The sequence below is a fragment of the Etheostoma spectabile genome, chromosome 4 (assembly GCF_008692095.1).
Source record: "Etheostoma spectabile isolate EspeVRDwgs_2016 chromosome 4, UIUC_Espe_1.0, whole genome shotgun sequence".
Taxonomy (NCBI): Eukaryota; Metazoa; Chordata; class Actinopteri; order Perciformes; family Percidae; genus Etheostoma; species Etheostoma spectabile.
In genome coordinates, this window is record NC_045736.1 from 8,206,760 (window position 1) to 8,230,006 (window position 23,247).

The window sequence follows — 23,247 nt, forward strand, 5'->3', positions numbered from 1 at the left end:
CTTTCATTCACTATATTCAAACTTTTCATATATATAATTTTCTAAACAGCATGCCAAAATACACCATGAGGACACAGGGTTCTTTTTAACCGCTGACTGTCGTGGCTAATACTGACCAGATCGTAGCTCAAAATTACAATTGGATGCGATCTGGATTTCATTGATTAATAAGGAAGCGGAACTAACATTTAAATTGCATTGATTGCAACAGCTTGGATAAACGCAAAGTGGAGGAACTCCAGTGAGGTTAAGCTGACCCATAACAAGATGATGTCACTGCCTGAGACACGTCTTAAGAGAAAAATAAGGAACCAAAAAGTGGATGTAACAATCTCTTTGAATGTGACTTAGTTTGTACTTCCTCAAATTGAGTTAAGAAACAAACGTCTTCCTATGAGAACTTAAAATTTAAAAAAAAGCCAAACAAAACCGCAGACACTGGTCACCGCATCAGCAGGAAGAACATACTAAATATGATGACACCTCGGTGCACTTGAATTTGCAGATAGATTTTAGAGTATCAGATTACTGAGGGGGTCGAAGTAGACTCAGTTTCCCCCTTGACAACCCAATCTCTGCTAACACTGTTCATCACTGTGGCTAATTGTATTTGTCTATATGTTCGTCAACAGTAACAACACAGACATGTAACTGCAGTTCATGGGAACAGATAAGGACATATTATACAATTATATTTACAAACGCATCTGTACAAATATTTGACACTGTACAGTTGAAGTTATCGGGATAAAATGGTAGAGGCATTGTGGGTAATCCAATGTTTAAAGGGGATGGAAACAAAAAAATCACCATAACGCCAAGAAAGTCTTTCCCCATAGTTCAAAATGTCCTTTTATAACTTGTTTTATTCATGGTTGAGTATTTGGCACTCACAAGGAGATTAAAGAAAAAGCAGACGGTTGGAGTTAAATATTTTGGGCAATACGTATGTTTATCTACTTTCTTGCTGAGAATAAGATGAGGAGATTGCTATCACACTCATATCTGTGTGTTAAATGCATGAAGCTGGAACAACTGGAATCTATAAAAATCTGCCTATCAGCATGTTTAAAAGCTCACGCAGCAGGCATTTTGACAGGTCAAAGCAGAAAAGGCACACGTGTAATTAATAACAGTGATGGATGTATTCCATTAAGATTTAGGTGAGCCAGGTTTGGTACACCCTGGCTCACTGGAGAGGCTTCCTGGTCCACTTAATGGAACGAAGCCATTGTTAGTGTTATTAGTTTCATCTGGGCTTTTCCTGTTATGACGAGTCATATGTGCTGTGAAAAAGATCAGTTAACACATTACATTGCGTTTGTTTAGTCTATTAAACCAAAATTGTGGTTTTCCAACAGGCTGTATGCCAGACTGATTAGGTAATTTCCTGGTTCAATACCAAAGTCAACGGCCAAAAATAAATAGTTTGGTGCTGGTAGACAGCGCTAAGCTAACCTGCTGCTGGCTCCAGCTATAATTTTAGCGTACATAAATGAGCGCTGTCAAACTTCTCAACTAACCTGTCAACTATTTCTTTAATTAAGCAGAGAAGATACTTTTGGTACATTTTGTTTCTAGTAGTTTTTTATATTTCATGTTGAAGGCATGATCCACCTGATACAGCGGTGTGGGCTCGCTTCAGGGACTACCAAATCCATGTGTGGATAAATGTTTTTTTTGTGGGGGGGGGGGTTTAAACTGAGGGAATCATACAAATCATACTATACTTACAGTAATACATTACATGGCATTTACAATTTCTGTTAATGAAACAAGTACAGTGACTGGGAGAAGACAAAGCCACACAATGGCCACAAGAAGAAAAAACAACCCAAAACATGAACAAATAACACTGTCATTTGTAGTGACACAAATATCCAATATAGGATGGCTTGTTTGTGTGATTTTAATAACATGTACACTTAGTAACCAGTAACCCTTACTTCACTTTATCAGTTCCATCTCAAAAGGTGCTTTGCTGGAAGACTCCCCAACACATCTTATATTGCATTCACTCTCTACACACACCATCCAAATAATAAATACACTCAACATTAGGAACCATAATGTTTTTTACACATTGCATTCATTTCATAAATAAAGACATGTACAGTCATTTTTAAACCATGTTTGCTTAAATTACCTAAATGAGAGAGCACAAAGAGGGTTATGCATAAAACAGAGCATGACCTGTCAGTTCAGGCTTGACATGAGAGGACGGTGAGGTGAACTATAGTTGACAGAATATAGTGACAGTTTCAAACACTAGTGCAGAACTACAGTCTTGCCTGTTATCTCTCGCTGTAGAAGTACACTTCCTGACTGCTTTACCACTGATTCATGGCATTCCTTCACTTTACGCACACAGGCAACATTTTACCATGACAGATACGTCACAGATCTCTTTTTGCTACGTTTCACTGTTTCTGATATGTTGTAGTACAACGTGATGTAATGCGATACATCCGTGGACCGTTCTTTGATGGCCTCGCTGCACATTTGAAAACGACAAGAATATTGTGGTTTGCCTTGAAGAAAATCTTTAATTACATGATAACCATCAACATGTAAGGTAGAAAAAAACTCATCTCTGAGGGCAGAACATGCACCTTGTACCTTGAGATCTTCTCCACTCTCCTGATTCAAACTTTTCGACCCTTTCCCCTGTGAAAAGCTTAAATACAATTTGTCCACACTTTGATTCTTAAAATGGTGAATTGGGGACAGCAGGGCCAGAGTCAGAGCTTCTTGCACTCTTTCCATCCATTTGTCTCGTAGGTAGACTCCATTTAAGAAAAAGAATTTTAATCCAAGTGACACTGCGCAGTTCTTTTTTTCTTCTTCTCTGCTATGCTTGCAACACGTCTGCGTTTGGGGAATGTGTCTCCTTTTGTAGCAGGAGTCTGATGGCAGGGAACCTCCCCCTCAAGTAAAGTTTCTAAACCTTTCTTCAGGCCAGCCATATTCTCTGGGAGAAGTTTAAAGGTGTGGAGGAAAAGGATGTTAGAAGACAGGAACGCACTTTCCTTCTTTCCTCTCGTCACTCTTACAGCACAGTCCTTGCTTTTCTGTGCAAACGCTGTTCCGTCAACGGTCAAGCGACCAGGGTGCTGTGCTATGACACGCAGCAGCAGGTCTGCGCCTTCGGCTGCTCTTCGTCTATTGGCTGTTTCAGTTTGAGGAGGGGTGGGTCGCCGCTGGCTGGCGTGTAGTAAACCGTGTTCCCATTGGAGGAGACCAGTGGCATGCGGGGGTCCTCGGAGTTGTTTTTGGCATCAGTGAAGGAGTCTGTGGAGCCGTTACCTAGGTGACCGTTGAACAAGGGGTGATTCAACAATTTAGCGGCGGACCTCTGTTTCTTGAGCTCGGACAGAGTCTGAGCGCGCTCTCTCGGACACGCTTCCTCCTGAGTGGAGGAATCTAGCGATGCGGAGGTACCATTAGAGGGCGCTTGCGGCGGCGTGGACGTCATCGTGCAGATGAGCCCGTTCTGTTTGCTGCTGCCATCTTTGAGGATGGTGGACAGCTTGGGCTTGTCTGGCAGCTCCACAGCTGGCAGCTCCACAGCTACGACTGGCTTGACCTGCGGGACATCAAGAACATAGAGATAACTTTAATCCCTCTATAAGTCTTGTCTTTTAGATAATTAAATACACGCCGGCCTGACTCTGTAAGGGGAAGATTGATATCTTTGATCTGGTGCTTAAGCTCAAATAAAATGAGAGGAAAAGTCCATTTATGCGCTATTATATAAAGAAAGTCTCCCCTGTTGCACAATGCATTTTGTGATAAAAGGGTCAGAAGTACTTTTCTTCCACCATGTGCCTCCATTTCAGATCACCATTCCTATGTTTCTCTTACACCTTTTGATTAGCTAGCTATCTGTTGATAACATGCCTCAGTTTGTTGCAGTCAGTGTGTGGAAGCTTAGTAGTGCTTACAATAGTGATCATAGTTGGAGCAAAACACATATAATTTTTTTTCCCCAGTAGAGGAAAAGCAACTGTATATATATTGAGTGCACTGTTTGTGGAGGATTGTCTTGCAGTTTTAGTTTTTTTCCATTGTGGGTTTCTTCCTGTGTAACTGTTTGATCATCGAGAGTTTTGAAGGAAGCCTCCGTAACTCTGACACACCTACACTGAAATCTGACATTTAGACACAGATGTGTGGGGTAGATGATAAGATTACTGCCTTGCTGGCTGTGCAAAAATATCTATGTCATGTCACATATAGCTGATAGGTTTTGTGCAGGAAGTTAAAACATTAAAACAGAATTGACTAAAACACAGAATCAATTCTCAAATGCCACTTTTAAAACTTTAACAAATAAATAACTATGCTTGGATTTACCTGATGATACTGCTACTACTAAACAATAATAATAATAATAATAATAATAATAATAATAAAAACTAGCATCCTGAAGACTCACATTAACCACCTGGTTATTCTCCTGATCAGATTCTTTCTCTTTTTCCTCCTGCTCCTCCCTCCCTCCCCTCCACACGATGGCCTCCGTCTCGTACTCTTTCCGACACAAGTTATGTCTGTCCGACAGGCTGGCCCGCCGCACCACTTTCCTGTGGACAAGAGTTTCCAGTGAGAAAGTGCAAGAATGAAAGAAACATGCCAACAAATATGAATAAAGCCTTTCTAAGCGCAATCACAATTTATACACCACTCATTTCTAGATTAAACTGTCTGGAATAGTTTATACTTCTTAAATTTCACATTTGAAGTTTAAGGGCGGCTGCTCTGCTCATCGAGAAACATTTACAGAAACACTCCGGAAGGCAGAAACCAATCTGCACACTGTACTTCATTGGCAAGGACAAGAAGGTCTCTTTAGGGGTAAAAAACAACATCAAAGTAAACAAACCATGTACCATTTGTAGTAGCAGTAGTACCACCAGCAGATGTCAGCACTTACCCACGGCTCCCTGCACTCGACGTTCGCCTACACAGCGAGGTCTTGTGTTTGAGCTGCGACTTCATGATATTGTCATGTTTGTGTTTCAGGTCCAGCAGGATGGCTCTGAACTCCTCATCCTCACACAGATCTTCAAATGGGAAGGATGAAGGACAGGACATGTCAGCTCCTTTCAAATAAATTGAATTTGTTTTGCTACTCTCTTACAGATAGAAAAACAAAACCAGGTTTATAAAATGAATTTGTTTAGATACTTATCTTTAGTGGTGCTAATACAGTAGTTTTTTACACTGACTGTTAACATATACTGAAGTTGTAATACGTTACAATTTAGAATTTACCAACCATCAAGACAGAAGCGGACTAGTACTGAAAACAGCACAAACAAGGTCTAGATTTGCCTTAACAAGAACAGAACTAACTCACGTTAACACTTGTATTGACTGAAAAATCTGAAAATGAGTGCGCTGAGGTAAGGTAGTTGTTTTTTTAACCCCCACCAGGTGCATTGATAAAGAGTGTTGAGGTGTAAATATACCGATGGGGGTCTCATCTAGGAAGGTCTTGGCATTGAGACTGGCTCCATGAGACACCAACAGCTCTGCCACATGCATCTGGAACAGCAGCAGAAAATTCCGTTAATGGTTTCAGAAACCTTTTGTGCGTGGTCTTATGTGTTTCCTGTAATGTTTACCTTACCTGACCCCAACACGCTGCAGCATGAAGAGGCTGCCATCCGTCCGAGTCTCTCAGGTCCATGCGGGCCCCCCCCTCCAGCAGCAGCTCTGCAGCCTGCACGTAGCCACTTGCTGCTGTGATGTGGAGCTGGAGGGCAGAGGAGGAACAATGATTAGATTTGTTCCAGTGCACAGGATTTGCTTTAGATATGCTCTGTGCATAAAGTGCAGCATGGATTTCACACTAAAGACACAATTTAGATGCCAAATAATAAAGTAATACTAACTCAAAAATGCTGACCATATAGGACATCACGCCACACCTGCAAAAATCTACATCAGATATTCACTTGGGTCCAAATTTGGGGATGTGGGTGCAATACTGGGCACCTTCAATCACTACTGTTTTGTCAGATTAAGTACATAGTAAAAAGGCTCTGCCATCATTTTAGGCTGATGGCGGGGGCGGGTATTAACAGTCAGCAATACAAACTGATCCTGCTGGCCTGAGATGACCCAGGTCAGACTTCAACGAGGAAACAATTTCACCAGGAGCGGAGGAAAGGGAAGATTAATATATCTATTTTATCAGGATATCAACTCCAGTCTTAGTCGGTGCACACTTCAGTTGTACAGCGGAACACTGTTCATACCCACAGTCCTTTACGTTAAATTCTAGCGGTTAGACCAAAGTTTCCAAAGATAACAAACACATTGGGGTAAATTACAAATTATAAATAGAAAGATGGCAATCACAAATTTCCAGAGCCATAAGTGGTATCTTGACTAGCAGTCCAAAACCCAAAGATATTTAATATCCCATTACATATTCACATATGAGAGGCTGGGACCAGTAATGTTTGGCATTTTTGCTTGAGAAAGAAAAAAATTGATTAATGCTGCCGATAATTTACTTTTATAGAGACTAAGTGATTAAACAACTAATTGTTTCAGCTCTACATCATAGGTTTGATGAGCTGCACAAGCGGATACAAAATATGTCTGTGATCATATCAAAGAGTGTGGTATAAGATGATTTGAGAGGAAACAAAAAGGGAAAACTGTACAAGGTCAACTTTAAAAGTGAATTTCTTGGATGAAAGGATACCTTTCCGGTATTTAGACATTTTTACGTATGTTCAGGGTTTAATCATTAGATTAACAATTAGTGTGTGTTTTGAAACACACTATTTTTTGACTGTTTTTTGAATCAATGAATCTGTGAGACATGTACACAAATATAATATGAAGCAATCTTAAAAAATGCAGGTTAATTTGTTTGATGTTGGGAACTATAATTCTCTATGACTTTGTGTTACGTACCATTTGTTTGCACCAGTTAAATTAAACAGATATCTGTATGAATTAAATTGTCTCTCGTTTGATCAACCCATTTGCAACGTCAGGATCAAAATCATTGTTCCTGGGAGCCAGTCAAAAACAAGGACACAACCATCTTCCTCTCTTTGCCAGAGATTTGCATGCTCTAGTTTGCTTCATCATGCTCAAATGAAGATTAACAGGACGTATTAAAGCAAGGGGACAAGCGGCTCAATCAGACAATCTGTGGTTAGACTTTAAAGCTTAACAGGGTTATTTTGGACTACTACCATGTAATGTCTCCTGGCTATTTTCATCCAGTGATCTGTCACGTTGTTTCCCCAGCGAAGATAAATCCCTCATATTTAATAAAGACTTCATTAAGGCATTGGACATTATATGCCCTGCTCAGGAAATTATAGCTAACGCCATGTTTGTGCCTTACTTGACTTTTTCATGCATTAGTGCACTGACCTTCCAAAACAAACTCAGTGACCATTTTAGTAGGTACACATCACCAACAAAACCAAAACAAATGAATTATCCACACAGGAACATGTGGCTGTGACTCACTATCTAAAGCAAAAGAAAGTGTCTCCATATCCTTCCCATGCATGCTCGGGTCCTCTCTAATGCATTTGACATAACGTGCAAGAATGAAAGCAGTTTTAGTTTGTAACACAAGGATGTAGTAGGTGACATGGAGAAGGGAAAAATAAAGAATTTACAAAAAAACATGTACTTTTGCGAGATCTCAAGTTTTATTTGCAAGATCTTGACTTTGACATGGAGAAGAAAAAAGAATTATACATAAGAAAAAAATAAATAAATGTGCTGGAACAATCACTTTAGTGAGTTTTATTTGCGAGCTCTTGACTTTGAATGGCAAAAAATATATATATTTTTTTAATATTAACATGTACTGGAACAATCACTTTTGTGAGATCTTGACTTTGACAAAAAAATAAATTTAAGTAAATAAATAATAAAAAAAGAATTCAAGATCTTGCAAAAGTGTTTGTCCCCAACATGTTTTTTGGAGAATTGTTTGTTTTGTTTTTTTCACACACCCCCACTTTTTTTCAAGCTTTTTGTGTTCATTTACTAGGTGGATTGTTTAAAATAAATTACTATTATGTATTCCGCTGTGATAATTTAGCTTTTATGATTGTCAGTCAATTTTCAATGTATTATTGTTTTCCTTCATGCATACATATTTGTCATTAAAGGTTTCTTCTAACCTAACATCATGACTGCAGGTGTATTCAGTGCTCACATCACTTTTACATCCGCAGAGCAATTTGAAATCCTGATTTGCCTTTAAGAAGATTATAATGAGTCTCTAAATGCCTGATTAGCTTCAACGGTTTTATAGCCTTATGAGCCAGTGTTGCAGAGCGCATGATCATTAAAAGGTAAATCTATAATGAAGATGGTTCCCTAAATCTTTACACACCCTTTCCATTTTTCCCCTTAGTGCAGATCTTGATGTTTGATCATTTTACAAGAGTCATGTGTGTTTCTGCAGCACGTTTGTCATATAAGTCACACCATGACAGCTTAGACTCTTGACTGCAGGCTGCAGGCTGCTGGGAAAGAGTTACTAAGCTTATTTATGTCTCTGTAGTGTTTAGTCTCAAGGTAATGATCAATCATGTCTACCCGATTAAATACCCAAACAGCTTTAGGATCATGTCCTGCCTTATTGCCATATCATTCGTATTCAAATGTTGTCTGGTCTAATAAATCCCAGTTTCTGTGGCAACATAACAATGGTGTCGGTGCACATAAACTGCATGAATCTATGGATGCACCCTGTCTGGTGTCATTACAGGCTGCTGGTGCAGCAGCTTTAAATGCCACACTCAGGTGTGTCCCCTGCTTCCTTTTCAAACCCTTTTCCCAAATAAAACCTTTAAGCAAGATAATTCTCCATAGGAAAAAAACTATATATTGCCTCATAATTATTGGACATGGCCCCTTCGTACTAAAATGAATCAATGACTCAAATGCACACCCATGCTAGTCATCTTTTTACATTTTAACTGCTACTTTGTTTTATTTCATTTTTACCTTCTATGTACTTTAAAAACAAACTTTAATTGTACTGTTTTAATATTTTGTCTGGTGTTTTGACATATTCTTTATACCCTGGTCCTAAGAGAAGAGGTATTTTGATTCAGTCATATTTTTTTAATTGTTGAAATGACAAAAAACATTTAGTCAGCTTGTTTAAAATTGATATTGGCAGAGAAAAGTCCAACTAATTTTACAAACTAATGAGCAAAAAGTCTTACCAGAGTGGCTCCCTGAGAGTCCTGTTGGTTGACCTCCTGTCCCTGTCTCAGCAGTTCCTGAATGTCTCCCAGCATCCTTCTCTCGGTTGATGCCCGTGTCTCGTTGATCATCTCCTGGGTGATGCCTGTCAATCAAATGCACAAGCAGAACCACAGCGTCAATCACAAGGGCGGACAGTTTTCCCCACTTCACTGATCTGAGCCACATGGAGGGACAGAGGGCAGGGCCCAGGAACACTTCACAATGCTTGCACACACAAACTAACATCAAAAAGTGAACGCTGTAGAGAAAAATTCATTTCCTGGATTGACAGCAACATCTTTTTTTTAAATTACCCTGGAGGTTTTCTACAAGCAGTTCATGGGGTCCATAATAAACGCTTCAGCAAGTATTGATTTTTTGGGGGGGGGAATTTAAGATTTAGAGGGAAGTTTTAATGGGACCGTAGCAGACACTGATTTTTGTTGTGTTGCAGTAATCTATAATGGCCTCAAACTTAGACATAAGTAATTTATAACATTTAAATAAAAGAAAAAAAGCAAACAAATGTTAATGATTAAAGGAAATAAATTCACTTTCTAATACTTATTTCAAGGTTTTCAACCTGGGCACACCATTTGTAGGATCAACACAGAGCTGCCTGCAGTACAGTATTTGGATCTTCAATAACTGAAAAATGTAATGAAAAGACTGTTTTGTTGAAGTGGCATACAGAAGATTACTTTGATGCTGGCTTTCATACTGTCCTGTGGCAAAGAGTTTTATGGTCTTTGGCCCAGTTGAAGCTCGGGTGATTCTGTCTGTCACAGCCACTCTAAATTCCTCCTTTAATCCAACGCTTTGACTGCCAGGTAGGAATCTATTCTGTGACCACCACACCTGACTTCTTCCCCCACAGCTCAGCTGTAACGTACCGTGCTGTCCAGCAAATTTAAGGACAGATTAACAATGGTGAAAACAGCCTGTCAGTCAGAACTGTGACTCTCATTTTCCTGCAGTGTGACTGAATATGTGAATTAATAAAACTACAATAAATCCACTGATTGATTCCTTCATTAAAAAAATAAAACAACCCATTTTATTTTATTTGTCACACGACCATGTCCAAGTGACAGCAACTAGAAATAAAAGCTCACGAATTGTACCTATGGGATTTGTGGAGCATGGAAGACAATCTCCTGAAACTTGCCACTTTTACTTGAAATAGAAAGAGGGAAGGAATCACGTGACTGTGCAAATGTTATTGTCAGTACATCAGCCCTAAGACCTTTCCTGTGACACTGAGTAATTAATTGAACCTGGGCGAGTGAAGCTCAAGGCAAATCTATATCCCCGCCATATTAAAGTCAAGCTCTTCTTCCAGTGTCTTTTCTTTCAGCCATGACCCATACCAACATGTGATGGCCATTGATTCTGAAAAATGGTACGTCTCTCTGAATTCACAACCAGAGTCACAGCCCGAGGGTGTTTAAAGGTGCAGGAATCAGGGCGATGACAGTCCCTTTTGTCAACTTTAATGAAATGCCATCCTCCAGCTTCTATTTTCTCCTGTGTTTTCTGTTGTTTCTGCTAGTAAGCATCAGTCTCTTAGCTACACTGATGCCCCACAGCTTAGCAATCCCACAAAGGTTTTTAAAAATGTACAATACGGCAAACATTCCTCATTGTCATACTATAACTAATGTTGTTTAAAGAAAAACTGACTATATATCATCACATAAATAAGAAAACAAGCTAATCATGAAACACCTAACTGTTCCCAGGACCTGTTTTTCGGAGCTAAACTTCAACTTTAGCTGCGTCCTGCAATAAATACTCTTGAGATTTTAAGACTAATTCACTCACAGATGGCTGCATAGTTGTGGCTAAAGGCACAACTAGATACACTACACTTAATTACAACTCCCATCCGCATCTATTTTCATAAGCAAAGAGGCCAAACTTCTGTCTCGAAATATACACAAACTCTGTTAAGATTTTGTCTTAAATGTGGTATGTTGTGGGGGCGTTTGATTGATTGACAGTTGTCTCAGCCTATGAGAGTTAGCGTTGCTATTTAAAACTCATACATTCCATATTATAGGATAAAAGCTCCATGAAAGTCCAACGTGTGTGTGTGTGTGTGTGTGTGTGTGTGTGTGTGTGTGTGTGTGTGTGTGTCTGAGAGAGAGTGCAGGTGTGCCCATCCCTGTGGCGTCTCTGGAGAGAGACTCCTAATCCAGCAGTACAGTGCTGAGAACATTACGGGAGCAATTAGCTGTCTCCCTCCCTTCGATCGGCTTATTAAGCATTCTTCTCACCCACTGTACCGCTATCTGCATTCTGCGGCTCGAGAATCCCACTGTAAACTGAGAACATCATTTTCGGCGGTCTATGTTTTCCCTCTTTGAGCCCCCAGCCTCTCCCTCTGTCTTTCCAATATTGTTTCACTGAGGATACAACCCACACAATGTGGTGTCACGTGCCCTATCCGCACCGTTTAAACTATCAATCAACTATCAAATCATTAACCCTGCACTTGATTACAATACAGTAATTACCATAACAGGGCTTTCTGTCCGACCTTTAATTGTCCAGGGAAATATGACGGAGCAGTCATGATGCTCTTCAGCAGCACCCTGCTTCCACACAGATTTCTCTTGTTTACCACTGAGCAGCTCTGATATAAAGCCTTTGGGATTTACTTTCATGCTGAAGGGCACCTTCACCAAGGAAAACGCCATTATTTTTCAACCTTCTCATTTGTCACTACTTCTCTAGCATGTACACATGCTAAATCGACAGCAACCAACAGCCGCACCAATGTATAGTAAACAAACAAGATGAATAGGATGCTAGTCGATTTAGCTGCAAGTTGGCCCGAAAGCAGATCGCTATAGAGAGCCAAAGTGAAACCAAAACTTTCAGGCCATGTTCCAGAAGAAAGAAAACCTCATTAAAAATCCAACTGACATTTTCAACACTGCTAATAGCAAAAACCCCAAATACTGCCGTGGAACAGTGGCTTTTTCAGCAGTATGTTGTGTGTCACATGTCTAGATAAGGAAGGATATTTCTGGTTTAAGAGGCATTTAACGAAACAGCATTACAATAAGATACACTTTTGTGTGCTAAACGTCACAGCTCAACGAAAGAGGCGAGTGTATAGGCGTGTAGAGGGACATCAGTTAGTTCAGACATTTCAGTAATCTAACTCGCCACCAGAAAGCAAAGATTTACCAAAAAAAACTGAACTACTCCTTTAAGCCAACAACATTTCAGCAGCCAACCTGTGCATTCACACTACAGCGTGTCACACTCAAAACCCCCGCAGCCACAGCTTTAGCTGCTTTGTGTCTGACTGAGCGTTCACACGTCTGCCTGTAGATTAGAAAACAAAACATTGACAAGAAGAGCTTATGTTAAGCAGGTTGAGTGTGATTTAACAAAGTTGCCCTTCACCCCTACTCTCTTCATACCACACAAACACAGACTAAAATACAAACATGTAAATCACACCACAAGTTTCCCTCTCTTCCCTCGCTGACGTGCACGTCGGTGCTGATCTCCTTGAACTCTCTCTCAGTCACGTCAAACTTTGCACAGTGTTTGTTTACGGCGATACAGCATGAATATACAGTATTCCAATCTGCATCCTGCCGGGGGTGAGAGAACTGTGACTATCTCAGAGCTTGTCAAAGTCTCAATCATGAAACGGTGCGGGACACTAAGTGCTTGACGAGGTCACATCCACGCTGCCATCTTCCTCAACGATCTATTTCTGGGGTGAACATAATTTAACAAGCTTCAAACACTCTTATCCTGCTGTTACGGTTAAGGAAGAATTATACTTTTTAGTTATTAGTAAGGAAAGCGTTATAGACAACTATCAAATACACATATTTGTACAACACTGAACATTAGCTAAACCCCTCCCCCGAACAGCAACTGTCCAAACATAGCTTAGCAAACATTACTTGGCATGGTAGGTGTGACACGCTAAACTGTGTGTATGGGGCTATGGCAATACTCTATCACTTTAAGAGTTTGGAGGATGTTAGAAGTGTAAGGACTGGATTAAACAATGTGTTTATTTCTAACGTAAGCTGCAGCTGTAGCAAGCCCAGCTAATTAGCTACAGTAATAATTAAGCGTTACTTTTAAAGCCAAGGAGCACATCAATAACTAAGTGTATTCATATGTAGGGTTACCAGTAACGTTTAATAAAAAGCCCAATTTAAATCCACTGCATAGATGCGGGTCCTGGGTGCTATCACAGTTTACCGTTAGCAGCTCTGGTCTGCACTTACTGGATTTTGGTAAAGTTTACACTCCAGCAACCCAGGGCAATGTTATCCTCATCTAAAAAAGCCTTTTTCTCTTGAAATAACAGTTCAATCTTACATTATTTTAACCATAAAAATAATTCAAGGACTAACTCGCTCTACACTGCCACACAAGAACAATGTTGTTTCCTTATTTACTTTCACAGGGATCATCAACTGGTGAGGGTGATGACCTTTAGCCTGGCCAGCTTTAGCCTCAGTGGCACAATATCATGTATGTAGCCATAAAGTGCAATTTAAGACCCTTTTTTTCCCCCAAGATTCTTGTTAGAAAGTGTCTCGTTAAAACATTAAAACGTCAGGACAGGACAGCTGAACCAACTCATGGAGCTAATGGTAATTAGCGTACTTGACAGAGCTGATAAAACCTGCCAGAGAAAGGTGGCAATGCTCGAAATGAGATGTCTGTGCTTATTAACAAAGAGCTACACCCTGAGGATTTGTCCATGAACCCTGATGTCTGAGGTCGTGCATCTCCTCAAACATTTCTACTCTACCTCTGTTGGCCATAGCTGTCTCGATGATGTCCAGTGTTGGGTCGTCTTCACACAGGTCGTATGGCATGTTCCCGTCAGAGTTGACTGCCAGCAAATCTGCACCGCTGTGGTAGAGAAAGATAAATAATTTTTGGAATATTAATTTTTGTAAGATAATAAATATTCGAAATGTAAAAAATCCATGGCTAACATGGGGACTTTTTTTTCTCGACCATGACTCTTTTCGACATACTATACTATGACTTTTTGACATGCTATTCTATTATGGCATACTGGCAAACGTACAACACTTTAACCTTTCAACGGCTTTTTTCGACATAATATTCTATGACTTTTAAGATATTGTACTATCACTTTTTTCCCCACTTACTGTATTTTCTACATACTTTAATATGAATTTTTAATCACTTTTTTGACATGCTATACTATGACTTAGTTCTCTGATGACAGTTAAAAATAATAAAAATCTCCGATGGCAGAGACGCAACGGGAGTTGCATTTAAACCAAGCAGCATGTCTGATCCCACGTTCACCAGAAATCTACTGGTTACTATGTAAGTACTACAAACCAAAGTTAAATCAAACGAAGCTGAAAAAACCCTAAACGTTAACAGAACGACCCGCGGACCTGATGATGAGGAGCGGGAGGAGAGAGAGAGAGAGAGGAGAGAGAGGGAGAGAGAGAGAGAGAGAGAGAGAGAAGAGGAGAGAGGAGAGAGAGAGAGAGAGAGAGAGCGCAGTTCTCATGTGTCTGTGTGTGTGTGATGATCCGAGCGGTTTGTAGGCGGGGGGGGGGGGGGCTGTGTGACTATCACAGAACGCAGCGCAGCCAGTTGAGGATGTATTCAATCGAGCACGGTATTGACTCCATATTACTCGTATGATACTTGTACTCGGCAAAAGTGCTTTATCTGTACCGGATACTCGTTTCAGACGAGTACTCTGATCATCCCTAATATGTATATACAGGTTTTTTTTCTTAACATACTATACTTTAACCTTTCAATGGCTGTTTTCGACATAGTATACTATGACTTTTTTCGACATACTATCCTATGACGTTTGATGGCTTTTTTGACATGCTATTCTATTACGCTTTTCAACACCAACTTTTTGGGTGGCATACTGGCAAAGTGGTTTGCGCTGCTGGCATCATATAACTACAACAAAGAGCCATAACTACAGAGTATGGCCCAGGTTCAATACCCAGTCCAGGCTGGCCTGCTTTGTGATATATATATATTTTTTTTCAACACACTACACTTCAACTTTTTAATATCTTTTTTCAACATAGTATATTATAACTTTTTTCGATACTATACTATGACTTTATTGTCACTTATTTTTGACATACTTTACTATGACTTTTTGTCACTTTTTTGACATGTTATCCTATGACTTTTTTATCACTTTTTTGACACACAATAATATGACTTATTTTTACATACACCAATTTCACTTTTTTCAACATACCATACTATGACTTTTTGATGGCTTTTTTCACATGCTATTCTATTACTGTTTTCAACACTAATTATTCTGTGGTACACTGGCATGGTGGTTTGTACTGCTGGAAACACACCAGTTTAAAGTGTTCAATGCTGAACATGGCCTGGGTTCAATACCCCGTCCAGGCTGGCCTGCTTCATGATATATTTATATATTATTTTTTAACATACTACACTTTAACCTTTCAATGGCTTTTTTCAATACAGAACTATGACTTTTTTTCGACATACTATACTGTGACTTTTGGATGGCGTTTTTGACATGCTATGTTATTACTGTTTTCAACACCAAAGTGGTTTGCACTGCTGGCAACACACAACTGTTGAGGATAGCCCAGGTTTAATACCCAGTCCAGGCTGGCCTGGTTCATGATGTTTTTTTTCAACATCCAACACTTTAACCTTTAACCATAGAACACTATGCTATGACTTTTTTCGATATACCATACCATTACTTTTTTGGCACGTTTTTCAAAAATACTATACTATGACTTTGTTATCACTTTTTTTGACATATTAAACTATGCCTTTTTTGGATATACTATACAAGGAATTGTTTTCCGACATATTATCCTATTATCTTTTTTGATATACTATATTATGACTTTTTGGGATGTACTACACTATAACTTTTTTGTCACTTTTTCGAAATACTATACCATGACTTTGTTATCACGTTTTCAACATATATATGTCTGTGTATATATATACTTTTTAGAAAAAAAATGTAACATTCTTTACTATGACTTTTTTTTAATCACTTTTTACAAAATACTATGGTTATTGAGGTGATGCATATACTATGGTTATTGAGGTGGTGGTGTTGCTGAAAAAATAAAAACATTGATTTACATATCACATAACTATTTATGAGGGTGTTCAAAAACGTAACAGTGTAACCATTGTGGTTTAGTGCAGAAACATTTTTTTAAATAATTAATAACAACATTGAATTACACATCATTTAACACATCACTATTACACAACTATTTAGCAGTTTAACAAGGCAAGGAAAGGTTGCACGACTTTGGCTACATTGAACACGTAATGTATGCGGACAGTTAGCGGAGTGTATGTGCCAGCGAATGTAATTTTTAACTGCCGACACCAGCTACGCACACACGGCCTGGGATTGTGTGGGTCACATGCGAGACGAAGAGCTTTTGCTTTAGGATTGTTGTTGTTTCTTCTTCAGTTTTTTGGAGCTGGCTCAGCACTGTCAAAATGTCAACTTACTGTCAGCTGTTATCAAAGGACGCAGGTGAGGGGAAACAAGAAATAAAAACAGAAACTCTCAAAAGGAAACTGACAATGCACTCATTCTTAGTCATTAAGTTCTTAACTGTATATCGGTAGTTTAATGTAAAATAATTGAATGGCAGGGGAAACACTGGATTCTATGAATTTCTTATCACTTTTTTGACATGCTATACTATGATTTGTTTCAACATACTACATCATGACTTCATCACTTTTTTACACATACTAAGACTATTTTATTAGACATTCTACTATGACTTTGTTCACCTCCACTATAAAGTGCTGCAGGAAACCCTGGTGTAGTGTCTCTGCATGTCTTACTGTGAAATGAGTATCCTGACCAGTCCTGCGTGGCCACAGGTAGCAGCGGCGTGCAGAGGCGTCCACAGCTCGTTGTCCTGAGCGTTGACGCTGGCTCCTCGGTCCAGCAGGATCTTCACCATCTCTTCATAGTTATCTATACAACACTGTAGTCAAAGAGAGGGGGAGGGGGAGGGGGAGAGGTGGAAAAGAAGACATGTGTTTAACTGTTGATACTGTATTATTTGCTAATACCCTAGATTAAGTTGGATGAAGGAAGAAATGTAACACGATGGGAAAAAAGGGAGCAAAAAAGAAATCGATAAAGAGGAGAGAAATTATATTCAGTGAACATGAGGCAAGAAGGCAGAGCAGAAAGTTAAATGTTGGCTGAAAAGAAGCTCTACATTTCTAATATAGAATCTAATTCAAACAGTAAGTACTCAGCAGTGCTGCATTGATGCTGTATGCTTCAGCACTTTAATCAATGCAGAAAAGAAACAAAAAGAGACTCATTGGTCACCAGAGCACAGACAAACAACAAGTATATTACTGTACCAAGTCAAACAGTATCTCTACAAAAGTCACTGAAGTGCATATTGCAGAGTGAAAAAAACTGAAAACCCATTAAACCAATTGGGACACAGTCATTGTAGCACCCATAACTCACAACCATCCACAGAGAGACAACGACAGAAAGGGACAGAACGTATTTTCCTTGTTAACTTGGGTGGGATTTTAGGGTGGGGAGGAAGGGGAATTTTTCCATGTAAACCATTGTCCAATCTAGCTGCTGTCAGCAACAGCAGTTTTCTCCATCAGAGCTAATTGGTGTGTGTGTGTGTGTGTGTGTGTGTGTGTGTGTGTGTGTGTGTGTGTGTGTGTGTGTGTGTGTGGCAGTGCTACGCCACTGACGAGCGAGAAAACAAAAGAGAAAAACAATGGAGCGAGGAGGACAGTGCAAGAAGCAGCTATGAAGTCAAATCATGTGATTACTTTCTCACAGCAGGAGGGTCAGGCTCAATCAGAAAAATGAAGAATTCAAAGCAAGTGTTTTTTCCAAAGTCTGCGAGGGGCATTTCAGCAGGAGCCAATGTTATTATTTGTGCTGGTAAAGTTGTGGGTTTGAATCTGATCTATCAAATCTAATGTTGGAACCCAGAGAAGAAGAAAAGTCATGAAAATAATTTTCTGTTCCCAGGAACAGCTGCATGTTTTTGTGTGTGTGCGTGTGTGTGTGCACTTTCTCTTTTATGAGAAGCCATAAAATGAAAACGAGACATCAATCATGATGAAATTTGCTATTAACCCCTAATTCTACCATCCGAAAGATTTAAACAAAGACAGAAAAACAGGGGGCGAGACTGTTGAAAATAATCAAAAAAATTCATCCATAGTGTAAACCACTTATCCTGCTAAGGGTTCTTGGAAGCAGCAGCCTATCCCAGCATGCATTGTGAATAGGCGAGGTACACAGGGCTAACACCCATTCAGCAACCTCTCTTACAGCATTTAACATCAACAAGTCTCTGCCACAGCTACAACTGACTTAGAAAGGAAGTCCCAAAAGGTTTAGGTCACAGGAAAACTTTGAGTAATAAAAAACAAAATGTCACATACAAATCAATACTTACTCTTATTTTATTTTGATTTAATATTGATTTATATTGCTAAAATGGGAGGCAGCAAAGTTCATTTCTAAAGCAGAGAGGACAGGCTGGAAGTTAGATACCAACATCACTATCTGGCCAAGTAGCAGCCAAACTCAGTATTACTATTAATGAGTTACAGACATTAATGGTATTATAATGTACATTAATGGTCAAGGACTTCACCAAAAATCCTCCCACAACAAAATGTCTGATATGAATTTAAAAAATAAAGTAACCTGTAAGAATTAAGGGATAACATGAGTCACTGATTCACAAATATAAAATTAACAAGAAGAGGGGTTGAAAATTGTATTTGCAATAAAAATAAATAAAAACATTGTTAAAAACAACAACTTATAGAGCAAGATACTCTTGTGGTTGTGCTGCTGAGCCAAAGTCTTGCTGTTTTCAGACATGAAATAAATAACCTTTCCATTAATCGGACAGCATTAGGCTCAGACTTGTGCAGTGTCAAAAGAGTTACAGAAAAGTTACTTGGTGCAACTTGATAAGTTGTCCAGACTGCGTAAAAGCGTTTTCATGCTTTTAGCATCGAGCGCAGTCGGTGCAGTGTGGACGGAGATATGGCGCAAAAGCGGCCTGGGCGACTGTACGCGGAGCTCCAACATTATGTAACAATGCGGACTCGGTCGCATAGACCGTGTTGCAATTATTGGCTACAGGAGAGAAGAAGTCCATTCTTTGAGCCGCTCTGACCACACTCAGTGTGAAAGACCAGACGGTTCGCTGCGGCCACGCACGTCGTCCACAAGAAGCATGAAAAAGCTTTGAGGTGACACGAGTGCTTATCCACACTTGGCACTAACATATCAAATTTGTGTTTGGCATTCAATGCTTGCACAGAGCTTCTGACTGTTTTCATTCCTGCTAGGTAGCCGCATTCACTTTGAAGACCCAATTTATTTAGAGATGCTGTTACACATCTGATAAACTTATTTTCCTTAAAAAAATAACTTTTCCCCGTTTACACGCCGTCTTTAAATATTCCACCACACTGCACAATGCTCACCAAAGAAATCTTGTTGTGGTGTGCAAAGCAGATTGTTTTTCCTTTTTCATGGGTTTACATAGAGGATGAGCGATGTGCAATCTCTAGAGGTTTCTAGTGTCTGAGATTAGGAGCGAAAGCAAGTCATGTGATACAGAGAGGAGGTACGAACATGAATATAAAGCAACAGGGTGGAAATGCTATGAAAGAAAAGGGGAGATCAGAAAAAAGCCTAAATTCACATTGGAAAATGCAACAGCAGACATTCTTATTAGCACCATTTAGACAATGGGCTATTTGCCCCAGTAACACACAAATATATAAAAAATGAATGGGTCCAAAAATGTCTAACCATATTTTCAAGACAACAGAACATTACACAGTAATCAACTCTATTAGCAAATAGTAAATGTTGCTTTCCTGAAAATAAATACGCTTGAGTGTGATGTAATCCAGTCAACAAGAAATATGCACAGAAGCTGTTTTGTGACGAGGCAACCAGATGTAACTGTGAGATGATTTAATGGATGACACACCACCTTTAGTACCACATACTTCCCTGCCGGCCTCAGTCACCTGTACTCCATCTCTGTCTCTGCCTGTCTATCGTCTAAAAAATATCTTAATCTGAATTCTTAAACAACAATTAAAAGACCACATAAGGAGAAAAGGAGTTGAGTGAAATTCTCTGGAGTTTTGTAACTTAAACTGCCAAGACTACTTAGATAAGGCAGCTCTGACAGGAGTTTGGGGGAAATACACATAAATTAAATACAACACAAGAGAGGAAATTAAATCACTTCACAGATGCAGAGGACAGATAGCAGGAAAGCAGATAAGGTGAAACAGATGCATAGAAAAAACAAATTCTGACTGACTGGAAACGCTACTGGCTGACAAACATCCTGCGAGTAACACTTCAGTCACGGTGAAAAGTAGATAGTAAGATTACCGCTTTTTCACAGAGAGTTGAAAAGATTAACATGAGAATTATTTCTGCATTTCCTCTTGAGATGGTTTTATTTTTTAACTTTAACTGACCACTAACAGCCAATCCATATCTAGCTACAGAGACACTGTTTCAGTGAGGTTTCCTGAAGAAGTGGAAAGTCTGAGCTGCCGATCATTTTAATATGTAGAAGTAGAAAACAGCAGAAACGCACCTGGCATTATGTGGCCTGGTTACACACCCTTATATATTTTTTCCACAATTCTAATAATTATAGTGTAGTTCTCATTGACAGATACTTCCCTGTTATGAAAAAACAACCAACCCAATCAGACCTTTGCTGGCAGGATTAGGAATGTGGACGTTATATTTCTGTGCCAGAGTCAGAAAAATGACCAAACACTTGGCGACAAGCGTGGATGAGATCAATGTAGCTCAAAAGAAGAAATAACATAATCTTGCTGTTAGAAAAAAGCGGTAAAATTCCCCCTCACTCCTCTGGGTTTTCTGCTGCTACAGCCTTACTTGGTCTGGTATCACCAGTTACTTTCAGTGGCTAATATTAGGAAAACTTAGATAATAACTGGCATTACTGTACATGAGAAGGACAAAGAGCTAAAGGATACTAAGAGCAATCAGGCAGCATGAAAAGAAAAAGAAAGGCATGAAGCAGTAGAGCATGAACATCCTGGTCCCAGTCACAGAGCACAGGATGAGGTCACTTTGAGGTTTATCTTTTTTTCTGAATCTTTTCTATAGCAATCTGCAGAATGGTGTGAATGGTTCCTGTGCAACCCAGTCACAGCTTTAAATTCAGTTGAAACTCGTGTGAGAGACACAGCTTTAAATTCAGTTGAACCTAGGCGAGAGAGAGAATGAGCACGGTTTACGAGACCTTCTTCTGACTTCCCAAAAGAAGAAGTGGTACTGGTTTATTTTTGTCAACTACTTCCGGTGTCAATGACGTTAAAGGGGCAGCAAAGACAACAGATTCAAGGCAAAAGACAGACTAGCACCATGTGTGTGGGCATGCATGTATGAAGGCATTTTCTTCCTCTTTTTACACAGAGATGGTAATTCAGAGAGCAAGTTATGGGTCTGGTAATTGGCAAGCTTGCGGATATAATTTAAGGGGAATGAACACCCTCATAAGATTCTTAAGAGACATACAAGCTTGTCAAAGACATCTGATACACTGATGGATTACCTTGTATTTAAAGTTCCAGCCTGCAGCAGTGGCATGACAGATGTCGTAAAAAAGATCCAAGAGATATCAACCTACACGCCAGCCAACAATTAGGCTAATCTCCTAACCTCCTTCTGAATAAACCCCCATACTTCAGCCCACCTGCTAGCTGACTAAACTAATCTCTTAGCTTTTTAATCTAGGAACTACTCACTCCACCAAAGCCTAGCCAACTCCTGTAAATCCCACCAGCCTCCACTCTTCTTGTTTTGGCAACAAGACAATGAGGCAAGTAAGAAAATAATGTGCCTTTCGTGAAATCTATTCACACAAGAAGGCTTGGATAAAGGCGCAGATTATGTGGCTGGAAAACAACAGCAACAGTCTCAGCAATCAGCAATCAGTGGGCGGAGAGGACTGTGGTCTGTGTTGAGGAGCAAAATGTCAACGAAATAAGGCAGAGACTGTGACTGACATTCTGTCAGGGCTAGCACCATGAGGGCCATGGTTGACAGAGCTGGCAATGAAACTGAAATAGTGAGCAGCTAAGTGAGCAAGACCAGGACCAGGTGGCTGAGACAGCAGGACGCCAAAGGATAAAAGGGCTTAAAATTTTGCTGATAGGGCTAATGCAAATCATGACGAGGAAAGGGGGTCTTGTGTGTAGAAACTTCCAATTTTGAGAATATGAACATGGTTCTGAAAGGCTAGCAGGTCTGATTTAAAGTTCCTCAAAGGCTGCAGTAATGAAGAGCTGAATGACTAATGAACTGTCTGGGACCACACAGGGTTGCGGTCTTCTACTCTCAAATCCTGCAGATGATCATTACAGCACAAGTTAAAAGCCTGTCTCCGTCATCTCTATACCCGTCTCTGTCATCACTGCATAAATATTTAAGGGGTAAAACCAGTGAAATAAGATGTTTTTAAATGTGATTTCAGCTGTCTGTTGATGTTCTGGGTCATCGTGCCCACTCAGCAACACCGATGTTCTGAAGCAAAACACCAGAACGCAGAGCCAGATAGCCAGTGAGCGGTGACCGATGACTCAACTAAATGACAACATGAGGCGGATGTGTGCAACAATAACATCTCCCTCCACCTTAAAGGGTGTTCAGACCAAAAGATAGCACTGTGTTTTAAAAATAAAAAAAAATTATAGGTCTGTGTTGGTGTGGGAGTGTTACTACCGATACAGGTAAGTCAATGTTGTAGCATGTAAGTGGATATCTGTCCTTTGCTGATCTGTTTCACCTTTTCATGGATCGCTTATAGCTGCATCCAAGCTGTGTGTGTGTGTGTGTGTGTGTGTGTGTGTGTGTGTGTGTGT

The 23,247-nt window shown here is 39.7% G+C and overlaps 1 protein-coding gene across 3 annotated transcripts in view; it reads right to left on the reverse strand.

Moving 5' to 3' along the window:
* Positions 1-1,700: 1,700 nt before the first annotated feature.
* ppp1r16b (protein phosphatase 1, regulatory subunit 16B) overlaps positions 1,701-23,247 on the reverse strand; it is a 79,786-nt gene continuing 58,239 nt past the window's right edge. For all 3 annotated transcript variants that reach the window (XM_032514866.1, XM_032514867.1, XM_032514868.1), the window contains exons 4-11: positions 17,143-17,288; positions 14,054-14,157; positions 9,231-9,355; positions 5,636-5,761; positions 5,475-5,550; positions 4,937-5,066; positions 4,439-4,586; positions 1,701-3,586 (exon numbers count right to left, since the gene is read on the reverse strand). In XM_032514866.1, the coding sequence (XP_032370757.1) occupies positions 3,119-3,586; positions 4,439-4,586; positions 4,937-5,066; positions 5,475-5,550; positions 5,636-5,761; positions 9,231-9,355; positions 14,054-14,157; positions 17,143-17,288 (1,323 nt within the window). In that variant the 3' untranslated portion in view covers positions 1,701-3,118. The remainder of the gene's footprint in view (positions 3,587-4,438; positions 4,587-4,936; positions 5,067-5,474; positions 5,551-5,635; positions 5,762-9,230; positions 9,356-14,053; positions 14,158-17,142; positions 17,289-23,247) is intronic.